The 12,667-nt window shown below is 44.2% G+C and overlaps 1 protein-coding gene across 1 annotated transcript in view; it reads right to left on the bottom strand.

Annotated features, from left to right (window-relative positions):
• WNK2 (WNK lysine deficient protein kinase 2) overlaps positions 1–12,667 on the bottom strand; it is a 171,354-nt gene that overhangs the window by 36,162 nt on the left and 122,525 nt on the right. The window contains exons 12-17 of the mRNA XM_044302397.1: positions 10,248–10,739; positions 7,908–8,177; positions 7,761–7,810; positions 2,916–3,084; positions 2,570–2,686; positions 911–1,081 (exon numbers count right to left, since the gene is read on the bottom strand). Of these exons, the coding sequence (XP_044158332.1) occupies positions 911–1,081; positions 2,570–2,686; positions 2,916–3,084; positions 7,761–7,810; positions 7,908–8,177; positions 10,248–10,739 (1,269 nt within the window). The remainder of the gene's footprint in view (positions 1–910; positions 1,082–2,569; positions 2,687–2,915; positions 3,085–7,760; positions 7,811–7,907; positions 8,178–10,247; positions 10,740–12,667) is intronic.

Raw genomic sequence — 12,667 nt, 5'->3', positions numbered from 1 at the left:
AAACGGATGAGATTTCAGACCTGGCAGCGATGCAGCTCTCAATCAACTATAAGGGAGAGGTATTGTGTTTCGATACGGGGGAAGCGATGGTGCACTGGACGGTGGAGTCCTACCCATGGTGCACTGGCATCTTAATTGGCATCAAAATTAAAAGAACAATTTCTCAGGCATTGACTTTTAAATGAAAGGCATGTTTCTGATTCAGTGCATGTTCCCTACAAAGCCACCTGCTTACTTTAGAAGTGATTTAGGAGCAGACACACACACACTCCCTTTGAAGGGGGTCTTCCAAATGGCAAAAGTTCATGAGGTATCTCAGTTATCAGATCCAAAATGTCAAAGACTGGGCAGCCCATTATGGAGGAGACCAAAATACATAATCAATTTGCACTGAATGAATGGGAGTTATGGACGCCGCCTATGAAGACTCTCACTATAACCAATAAATTGATCACATTTTCCATCACACTTTTTTTTTTTTTTTAGCTATCTAATCAAAAGAAAAAAGGTTTATTATGGCCAGGCAGCAACGAGATCCACAATGCTCATTCTGTTTTTATAGACGCTAGGCTTGGCAGGTTTACAACACATCAAATGTCACCCACAGAGAATGTAATTCTGTAAAGAGACTAAATGTCCAATAAAAAAATAAAAAATAAATAATCTGCAGTGGACATTTAAGACGACGAGCAGAATTATTCCGTGCACATCCCTGTCCTTTTGTGATCAGGCTTCCAATAAATGACTTTACCATAAATCCGTAATTTATGCGGCTGGGAGACAGGTGCTGACAACCGTGGGTGGACAGCAGTCAATTTCTTCATGGGGAGGACTGTCAGGTCATAGACATGTCCCAACTAATCTGTGACTGAAAGCATCAAGCATCCCATACAGAAAATGTGCACCGTACCTCCCTCATTTCCACCCTGAAGGAGTCTGTTTGCTGAGGACTTGCCCCTTGATCGGAGCTTCTCTCCCCTTCGGTATCTTCACTCAGCATGTCCTCTGCTTTGTCGATAACATCCTTCATCTGCTCAATGAAAATCTCTTTCTCGGCCTGCAGTATGAATTCATTTTCCACCTGGGAGCATACGAATATGTTTATTTCGAAGGCAGCGCTGTTACAATTGAATGCCACAATTACAAAGCTTAGAATTCTGAAGGACAGAGATAACGCCAAATGTTGCAATCTCATAAAACTGCCTAGTAGTATTATGTGCTACAATATCTGTGATCTGTGGGCCCCTGCAGGAACATTCCCTGCAAAAAGGAAAAAAATAAAGAAAAGATCTCATTTTCCCATAAGCGTACATAGGCATTGCTAGAGATATGCACGTCGTCCTCCAGAACCTGGTAACCAAGAATTGATGCAAGATTAAAGAGCACCTTCACATTCTGTATCTATCAACTTTCCATAGGTAAATCGTACAAATGATTAAAAGGGGTGGGGGGGGGGGCATAACGCTAGGATGTGCCCCTCAATGTCTGATAGGTGGGACCCACAACCATCTGGTAAACAGAGCCGGCAAAATCCCGGAGGGGAAAATGTGCGGCTGTCCTCCATTTATTTCTATGGGTCTGCCAAAAACAGCCGAGCGCTGGCTCAACTATTTCCGGTGGCCCCATAGAAATGAATGGGAGCGTGGCCGTGCAAGCGCAGTGTGCTCCAATTCATTTCTATGAGGATTCCGAAAATAGCCGAGTGCGCCGCTCTGCTATTTCCGGCGGGCCAATAGGAAGGCTTGGTGGTGGCCGGACTCACCACTTTTATGGCCTCGTGTTAGGCTGCGTTTTAGATATGGGTGAGTGTCTCAGAGGTGGGACCCGCACCTATGAGACAATGGGGGCATATCCTATCAATATGCCCCCGTTATCAGAGATGGGAATACCCCTTAAAAAATTTTTTGGGGGAAAAGCATCTTATTATAGAAAATGCATCTTTCCCCACTTATCAGAGTGCTCTCATGCATCCCTGTTCCTCCCGCACTAGTCACTCATTCTGAATTCTCTGGTAAAATGTGTACATGAGGCAGAGTCTGATTTCTAGCTTTACTGATGGATCAGGTTACAGCTGCTGCCCACAGAGGGGAAAAAAGATGGGAAGGTGAGAACAGGAGTCTGAATTTACAATGCACAGCACCAACACACACACACACACACACACACACGAAGCAGCAGCATTAACCTGGAGAACATTACACAGCAGTTGTGAGCAGTGTAGCTGTGAAACCAGATCTGGGACGAGACAGTAAAATGCTCACTAGCCAGCAGTGTCTCTGCAGCTGCTCACTCCTCATCCCCACCATCTGCATAAACTTCTACAGAGAGCAGTTGTAAGCTGAGAAAGTGCAATAAACTACTAACTATGATTATTATGGAGGCACTGCGGTACAAAAGTCATATCATAGATACTAACCACAGTGGGGTCCATTGAGGCTTAGTCTTTTCGATGGGAAAAATGGCATTGTGCGAACACAAATGTGAATGGAGCCTTATAATAATCTTTACTTATAGCGTTACTCTTTACCATAATAATGTCAGTTATGATATCTCTTATTAGATTTATTACCATGTACGTTGCAATCTCCTCAGGTGCGTCACCATCCAAGTCAAATTTAAAGGTCACCATTTTATGGTTGTGCGTTTCCAGCTGACATTCCACCATTTTGTCTCCAGTGTTACACACCTAAAAAGAAAACCGTAATGTTTCAGGAGGGGCATCAACCTATACAACGTGAGGTCTTACTACTGGCCGACTGTATAAAACAGGCAAGAATTTTTATTTTTTCCATGTGAAATTCTAGAAGTCCACACAATAAGAATAAGAGGACCAAGAGATCAATGACAAGCGGTATCATAACTCATTTAGACTCAGTTGTCCTAGTTTCCATCTATTCCACCAGGCATAGTCTTACATTGAGAATGGTCAGTTTGGGTTTGTTGGTCTTTTCCTGCCGAGAGCGAGTACGAGACGACCTGCGATGATGTTTCCTTGCTGGTTTTCCATCTTGTTTACTGGTGCTATGGATGCCCTCATACCCATCACTCATTTCTTTGCCAGATGCTGCATCAGAACCTACATAACTGTAAATTCAGACATAAAGGAAGACTCTTACTTACACAACTCCCAAATTACATTCAAAACAAAATTTAATTTTAAGCTGAGATAGGAGTACTTGAGGTTATGGGCCCAAAGCCTGAGGCTGCACCAGTGTCCGCTTCTGATGACATTGCCTGTTTGGATTTCTGTTGGGGGAAATGTTATCACACAAACTGAGTGTGCAGCGTCCCACATCAGTGTGTAAATGGGACACTTTAAGGCCCCTTTCACACGAGTTAGTTTTCCGCGCGGGTGCGATGCGTGACGTTAATGCATCGCACCTGCACTGAATCCTGACCCATTCATTTGAATGGGTCTGTGTACATGAGTGTTTTTTTCACGCATCAGTCCTGAGTTACGTGAAAAACGCAGCATGTTCTATATTCTTCATTTTTCACGCAACCCTGGCCCCATAGAAGTGAATGGGGCTTCAGTGAAAAATGCATCGCATCCGTTTCATGGATGGTTGCTATGAGATGTTTGTAAACCTTCAGTTTTTTTTATCACGCGCATGGAAAACGTATCAAAATGCATTGCACCCGTGCAGAAAAAAAAAACTGACTGAACTGGCTTGCATAAGGCCTCGTTCACACTTCAGTGTTGTGTCAGTGATTTCCATCAGTGATTTGTGAGCCAAAACCAGAAGTGGAGCCTCCACAGACATGATGTAGAAGGGAAAGATCTGCTCCTGTTCTGTGTTTAGAGTTGCACCTGGTTTTGGCTCACAAATCACTGATGGAAATCACTGACCAAACACTGAAGTGTGAACGAGGCCTAATGGTGCAAGTTACCCTGAACGCATCCGGAGCCAATCAGTCACGCTCTTGTGAAAGGGACCTAAACATCTGCTTATTTATGTATTTATCTAATGTATGGTATTTCCTATCATCAGGCTGGCAATGTCATTTCACCTGCTGGAAACCTGCTGTAGTATCTATTTCCTTCCTTTTCTGTTACTAACTTGGGGTAACATTTACACTTGTGTATTTAATTACATTTGCTGCTTCCCCTATATGTATTCACATTTATCGGTCCCCTCCCCCGTGTGACTCTTTTATACCCGTTTTACTCCACCCAATGATGTAAGACTCCATTATATGTGTTTTATTGTGTTGTTCTAAAAGTATTTTTTGCTTACATATGGTCGCTTCTTTTTTGGTGATCTGGGTATGCACAGTGTTATAAGTTGTGATTTAATCAAGGTTGTCTGTGTAGGTTTCTGTACAGTGTCCACCCTAAAGAGAACTCTCCAACTGACAATTGCCTAAACCTGATAAGTGGAATACAATTGAATTTATTTCTGAGTCATCATATATGCCATATGAATGCACTTTATCGATGGACTGTAACATCTGCCTTGAGACTATTGATTCAAGTAAATGTTCAATTGTTTTACAACAAAGGACTCTTCATTATTACTACTACTACTACACTCAACATTTGCACCTTACGGTGCTGGTGTCACAAACACAGGGGCCCAGCCACCAAAGCACCTTAAACACCTACACCATCAAGGGCACCTCAACCTCCATCTGGCTGGTATTCCCTGCAATAGAGAGTGCCCCGGAGGATTTCATGCCGTCTTCCCATCCACTGCACTGCCGGCCCAGGAAGGCTATGCTAACCATGAGTACATGTACTACTACCCCCATCGGTCCACCGTGAGCCTCACGGGTTTTCCCCTGCGGTCCGGCTCGCTGCAAGTGGATTCAAATTATTATCTGCATAGCAATTCACACACATACACTGTGACCATGCTAGCCGATTCTGTATACTGAATTAGAATCTACTTACCATCTCCATATCACAAAGCATGGAGTAGGTCCAAAAAGACAATACTGGGGGCAGAATTATTATTCTGGTTTAAAATTTAGAAAACCTATGGCGTCTGTCACCAGAAAATTCGGCACAATGTCTTGTAGGGCTAGCTCAGTTAAATGTAATGGTACTCTTCACTTAGCGATCAGTTACATAATTCTGGAGGGAAGTACTTTTAATCCATAAGCAAATGAGCATTTAAATGCACTGAGGGCGGGACTACGCCCTTCTGTGCAATCTTGCTCCTCCTGCTTTCTCTACCAGCCCCTCCCTCTTCTTCTTGATCGGCAACTCAAGATGATCATGCAAGGACCTGGCCCTGTCAATCAAGGAGGGGAAGGGACTGGCAGAGAAATCAGGAGAAGCAAAGGTGCACAGAGTGGCTTGGGCTCACCCTCAGTGCTATTAAATGGTCACTATGGGGCATATTTATTAAGATCAACGTCTTAGACCCATAGTTGGCGGTGGATCCGCCGAAGTTATATAAAGGCGCAGGTCTCTCCATAACTTCAGTGCATCTAGGGCCAATTCTAAATTCAAGACCGCTTCTGAGCTGCCTTACATTTAGACCATTTTCTATGCCTAAACCAGGCGTAGAAAATAATAAGACGGGTCTGCTGGTCCGTCCCCTTCATCACCCACAATTATAGACCTGGCGTGAGTGGGGTGAAGTCGCAGATAGCGGTGCAACTAACCGTTGTGCCGCCATCTGCGCCTGAAATTTTGGCGTATTTCAGAATAGTAAATGACCCCCTAACATTTCACACAACTATGCAAAAATTACTAAGTGACCACAAAAAACTTTGTAATATGTCTCAGTGATAAATGTCTAGTTCTCATGTTATCAGCTGTTAACCTCTTTCCCCACCCACATGCTAATAGCTTTTCAATTGGAAAAGTTCCTTAAAGGGGTTGGCCCATCTCACACACTGGTGGCATATTGCTAGGATATGCCACCAATGTCCGATAGAGATGGGACCCACACCTATCTCCAGAATGGGGCCCCAGAAGTGAACAAGGGTTCACTCATTAATGCAAAGTTTGTTGAAAGATTGGGACAATTGCTCATTTGCATATGAGTTGAAAGTACTTTTAAGCAATGGATTGCTAAGTGAGAGGCATCATTACATTCAGCTGAGCTGGTGACAGACCATAGTCACTTCCTGGCGTCAGACACCATAGGCTTCAAATTTCTGATGACAGATTCCCTTTAAGACTAGACCAGATAGGCAAGACACGTGTCAAACGTATTACAGCAGATCTGTCATGGCGGGGAGTGGGGAAAACCCCCCACCGTACGATGACTGGGAGATAAGGAATGCAACTAGGCCTGAACACAGGGATAAGGGAGCAGGTCACCTAATGCAACCCTATACCTAGCCCTAACTCCTCACCGTATGAGCGGACCTGGATGGTAGGACGGCTCACACCCTGGATACCTTAGGCCCCGAGAATCTCACAAAGGAGCTGAGGAGAGGCGCCCTGCCCTGTTCTTCCAAGACACGGAAGAACAGGAGTCTCAAAAGGCCTAGAAGCAGGGAAAGGAAGACATATGCAGCAAGAGAATCGGCAGGTAAGAAAACAAGGAGACACACTTACCTGCAGCTGCCACCACGACTGGAACCCGTGAATACGTACCGGAGCCCAAACACCAAACAGGACACTGTACCAGCAACTCACAGGTATCCAGCACACCAGACCCTGCCAGGACCCCCATGTCTCAAGGTGCATGGCAGCCCCAGGTGGCACTGCATACAGGCTAGGAAGTCTAGCAACCATGCTGGAAGATATCACCAAACATACCAGACAAGGAACACCAAGCTAGACATTACAACACACCAAACATACAACACATGTAAGGGAGGGAAGACATCACTGGAAACCTCGATTCCCACTAGGAGGCCCTCACTCTGGGAGATGGAACATGCAGACCAGGAGCATAACTCCAACACACACCATGGCTGGAGAACCACTAACTCCTGGCCTCTAGCCACAGGTGAGATGAAGCAACTAGTGACCACGCCCAACAAGGTGGTTAACACCTCCAGCACCGGACAGAGGAGGAAACAACTGACAGGGGAAGTGCACACACCAGCATACAAAAACTACATGTTGCCGCAGGCATCAACATGTAAGGCAACCATGTCACGGGACACACCACAAAGGCCGTGACACTGCCCCCGCATGCAGAAACAGCAACACGTTGCAGCAGGCAACAGCAAGCGTGGCACAAGTGTCACAGCGCACACCAAAGGCCGTGACAGGATCACTCGTTAACAATATTTGGCACATCTTGCTAGGCACGTTAGACCTTGCTCTTCTTTACACCACATTTTGACTGCCTTACTTTAGACCAAAATGTTTTTCGCAATCTAGTCCATTGTAAACCTTGCCCCGTTTTGTAGACACTTTTTAAAGCTGTCTAGAGAAGCATGAAAACCATGTATAAAACACATAGCTTTGACGCATTTAAAATACTGGAATCTCCTTAAAATAAATAAAAATTAACAATCTGTTTCCAGAGCTGGCCACTAAAGTCCTTTCTGTTTCACAGGCCATAGTTTCATAAAGCACAAAGAACCAAATCAGCGAAAACTAAAGTGAAGTTATAACGTACCAACTTGATTGATTCAACACATGGCTTCTGTGCTAATGGTTGGGGAACACTGCTGTAGATTTGGATTTGTTTTCTGGCCACACAAAAAGGGGTTTTATAGACTCAAAACCCAAATATGTAGGCACTAGTAGTAAAGCTCCAGGTGCATTGGCTACCTGGCTTCTGAGATCTGCCCAGCCCTGTTCCATCATAACTGATACAGAACAGAGTTTAGATGGCACTCACTTGTCACAGCTTTGAGTTGAGGTCTGGATGTTCTCTTGTAATATTGTTTCCTAAAAGAAAATGATAAAGACAAAAAGGTGAAAATTTACAATGTTCAACCAGATAACTCAAACTTTGTTCCAATAGTAAATGTAAAAAACAAGGCACCTCTTGACTGGATTCTGTGTATGGCCGGATGGTGGCCAGGTTATGAGGATCAGAGCGTTGCGGAAGGCTAGACCCCATATGTATACTTGGATTTTCAGCAAACGTCGCCTCCGTTATGACATGTGGGTATGAGACCTGTGCAAGTGGATCTTGCCCTTGTAGGGATGGGGGAGTATCACTTGGGAGATAAACAGGTGGAGAGATCACTGAGGCAACAGGCATTGTTATGGTAGTGCCCAGTTCCACTGAATACTGAGGAAGACCCATGACCTGTACAACATTGGGGGACACATTTATATTAAGTCACTTCAAGTTCACAGCCTAGTAGCAGGCAGAAGATAAAAAAACACATTAGCATAAACACAAAGAATTTCTCTAAGCAATTACCTTACTGACCATTAATACCAAATCGCATGAATGCCATTGTTTGGTAAATTAACAGATCTCTAAAATGATGATGCAGAATGGATAAAAGAATAATATTAAAATAAAGAGGAAAAAAAAGATCACACATGCTAGGTGCATAGCATGGGTATCTTTTTTGCAATAAAGGGGATGTTCAACGTAGGAACACATTCCTGACATGCACCTTTCAATAAAAAGGTCTGCCATGTATGTAAAGCAGTGATACATGTTGCCTCAGTCCATGGTACATTGTTGAATATAGCCCAAGCTGGTCATTTTAGGTCAAGTGTTGGACAGCTCTGAGAGTTAATGACACACTTGAAGTGCATAACAGACGCTCATCTCTCTCCCTTTGCGGGAATAACAGGGCTACTTAATTCGCACGGTCAGGAAATAGATTTGTGTCCTAATCTAAATATTAGGCACTATAGGTGCACAACAGATGCTTATCTCTCTATCCTTCCAGAAATAACTGGGCTACTGGACCAAGTTGTAGGACCTATATCTGAATCTAAATATCCCAAGATGTCTCCTCATCACCCAAGCTGGTCATTTTAGGTCAGAAGAAAATGGCCTTTGGTAGCTTGAGGTCTTATAGGTAGGTGCATAACAGATGCTTAACTCTCTCCCCTTTTAAGAATAACAAGGCTACCCCCACCAAGTCATCAGAAGTGAGGAAACAAAACTATATCTGAAACTAAATATCTCAAGATGCCTCCTGATCACCTAAGCTGTTCATTTTAGGTCAGGAGAAAAGGGTGTTGGGCAGCTCAGAGCCCCACCTCCAAGAAAGGAGGTACTAGAGGTACATAACAGATGGTTACCTCTACTCTTCAGAAGTAACAAGACTAGTCCACAGAGTCATAGGAAGTCCGGAAACCAATCTATATTTGAACCTAAATGTCTCCTCATTACCAGGCACACTCTGGACTGCATTTAAATTATACAGCCCATACATAAACACTGCCATATATTGCATACATAATCATGTCCTACAGGAACACCCAACGGGCTATAATATGTATATCTAATACTATCATACTCTGCCCAAATATTACCACACAGGAGGAAACCATAAGCGAATGTGTCACAATTTTGTCTCAATTATACAGCAAAAAAAAAAACTGGCATACATGCCTGGTCCTACATTGGACCAACATGCGCACTATCACTTCCTTCAGGAGTAGGGACTAAGGGTCCAATCGGGATCGTAGGGGTACAAGTGATCGAATACTTCTGACCTGTTATTTATCACGTATCCCGTGATAAGGACAAGTTCACATTATCTCTGGTAATTTCTGTTGTGCTCTGTTATATGAAGAGAACAATGATAATGGAAGTGCCAGTTCTGGTGCATCTTTACACTGCCTGGTCCAAGTTAAAACTCTTGAAATATTAGACAGGATTTGTAAATCTGACCCAATAAAATCATATCCAGTGTTAGCCAGTGCCAATAGGGAGGATGGTTCGAGCGGTCACTCTTTAGTAAAGACCCTAAATGGCGAGGAAGGGTGGGGAGGGGTGGAATTGTTCTTGGCTAAAATCTGGCACGGAGTGGAGGATATGCAACTTCTAACTGTAAAAAGAGAATAAAAAAAAACGAATAAAATAATATTTTAAAGAAACATACTCTGTGTTAAGACTAGAGACAAAATGAGCCACTGCTTTACATTCCGAGGCTAGTATCCACATCCCCATGTAATGTAAGCATGTCACACATACAACTGACATGTTTTATCAACCAGAACATGCCAGCATGCCCTTTATGAAAAAAGGGCATACTATGTGTATGAGATTGTTTTTCCTCTGTCGTATTGTGATCTCTCGGACCTACTGATTGTGTCCTTGCCCCAGTATTCGAAAAGAGTTGGGCTTCTCATATTGTTCTTTTAGTAGACACTAAACAGAAATTATGGGGATTTTACAAAGTATTACCTGGTTCCCAGCCCCAGATGTAGTCTGATCGGGAGGATGGGTTATGCTCGGATGATGTGACTGAGGAGGAGGTGGATGGGGTTGCTGTGACACAGGCGGAACACTTGGTGAGTGATGAACCGAAGGGACATCACTCTGAATGATCTGTTGAAAGGAGGCCTGGTACATCGGCATTTGGGCATGCAGTGGTTGTGGGGTTGGCAATCCAGGCCCACCAGGGGTAGCCACCGCTAATAAAGGTACAGGAGCCACCTGTATATTTTGCATAAGATTAGTCTCATAAGGTAGCACCAACTGTGGGTTGACTATGTGCCCTGTCGGGAGCCCTGCAGCATTCACAGGAAGGTTGGACATAACCACACCTGAAGGGAAATACTGACAGGGAGCAGGCAGGGGGGTGATACAGACAGCAGGTAAGTCAGAGAGATTGGCAGGGAGGCTCTCGAGTCCTGTTAGAGGAGTAACTGCTGGAATGAGAGGATACGGAGGAAGCTGAAAAACAATGCACAAAACAAAAACACAATTACTGCACATATTCTATCATAACATAACTGTAATGATAACTGTGCGCTTCATTTAAAGCCAAGGCAGGATCAGCTGATATATGCCACTTGGAAATGCAAAATTAACTCAAAAAAAGAAAAAAAAAAGAAATACACACTGTACTATTAAAGGGCTTTTCCAGGAGAAAAATTTTCATGGCCTATTCTCAGGAAAGGTGATTAATGGGGGTCCAACACTTAGCTCCACCACTGATTGGCTGCTCAGAGTCCATGGCGCTCCGGTGAACACTGCAGCCTCACTGCATACTACACTAAGCAAAAATATAAAGGCAACACTTTTGGTTTTGCTCCAGTTTTGCAAAGATCTGAAACATTTTCTACATACACAAAAGACCCATTACTCAAATACTGTTCACAAATCTGTGTGAACCTGTGTTAGTGAGCACTTCTCCTTTGCCGAGATAATCCATCCCACCTCACAGGTGTGGCATATATTAGGGTGCTGATTAGACAGCATGAATATTGCACAGGTGTGGCCACCATTTGCCTCATGCAGTGCAACACATCTCCGTTGCATAGAGTTGACCAGGTTGTAGATTGTGGCCTGTGGAATGTTGGTCCACTCCTCTTCACTAGCTGTGCGAAGTTGCAGAATATTGGCAGCGACTGTAACACGCTGTCGTATACGCCGATCCAGAGCATCCCAAACATGCTCATTGGGTGACATGTCCGGAGAGTATGCTGGCCATGCAAGAACTGGGATGTTTTCAGCTTCCAGGAATTGTGTACAGATCCTTGCAATATGGGGCCGTGCATTATCATGCTGCAACATGAGGTGATGGTCGTGGATGAATGGCACAACAATGGGCCTCAGGATCTCATCACGGTATCTCTGTGCATTCAAAATGTCATCATTAAAATGCACCCGTGTCCGTTGTCCATAACATACACCTGCCCAAACCACACCGCCACCATGGGCCACTCAATCCACAACGTTGACATCAGCAAACCACACACGCTGTCTGCCATCTGCCCTGAACAGTGAAAACTGGGACTCGCCCGTGAACAGAACGCCTCTTCAACGTGCCAGACGCCATTGAATGTGAGCATTTGCACACTCAAGTCGGTTACGACGAGGAACTGCAGTCAGGTCCAGACCCCGGTGAGGATGACGAGCATGCAGATGAGCTTCCCTGAGACGGTTTCTGACAGTTTGTGCAGAAATTATTTGGTTATGCAAACCAATTGTTGTCTGCAGCTGTCCGGGTGGCTGGTCTCAGACGATCATGGAGGTGAACATGCTGGATGTGGCGGTCCTGGGCTGGTGTGGTTACACATGGTCTGCGGTTGTGAGGCCGGTTGGATGTACTGCCAAATTCTCCGAAACGCCTTTGGAGACAGCTTATGGTAGAGAAATAAACAAACATTCATTGCACGGGCAACAGCTCTGGTAGACATTCCTGCAGTCAGCATGCCAATTGCACGCACCCTCAAATGTTGCAACATCGGTGGCATTGTGCTGTGTGATCAAACTGCACATTTCAGAGTGGCCTTTATTGTGGGCAGTCTAAGGCACACATGTGCAATATTCATGCTGTCTAATCAGGTGGGATGGATTTTCTCGGCAAAGGAGAAGTGCTCACCAACACAGATTTAGACAGATTTGTGTACAATATTTGAGTAATGGGTCTTTTGTGTATGTAGAAATTGTTTCAGATCTTTGAGTTCAGCTCATGCAAAATGGGAGCAAAACCAAAAGTGTTGCGTTTATATTTTTGCTCAGTGTAAATACAGTACTATTTATTGTATAGTGGCTGTGCTTGGTATTGCAGACTAGGCCCATTCATTTTGAATGAGAGAGTTGCACCCAGGCCATGTGACTGATTAATATGACGTCACTTGCCTAGCAAGAGGTTG

The sequence above is a fragment of the Bufo gargarizans genome, chromosome 7 (assembly GCF_014858855.1).
Source record: "Bufo gargarizans isolate SCDJY-AF-19 chromosome 7, ASM1485885v1, whole genome shotgun sequence".
Taxonomy (NCBI): domain Eukaryota; kingdom Metazoa; phylum Chordata; class Amphibia; order Anura; family Bufonidae; genus Bufo; species Bufo gargarizans.
The sequence above is the reverse complement of the archived record's forward strand: the minus strand, read 5'-3'. Positions and strand labels throughout refer to the sequence as shown.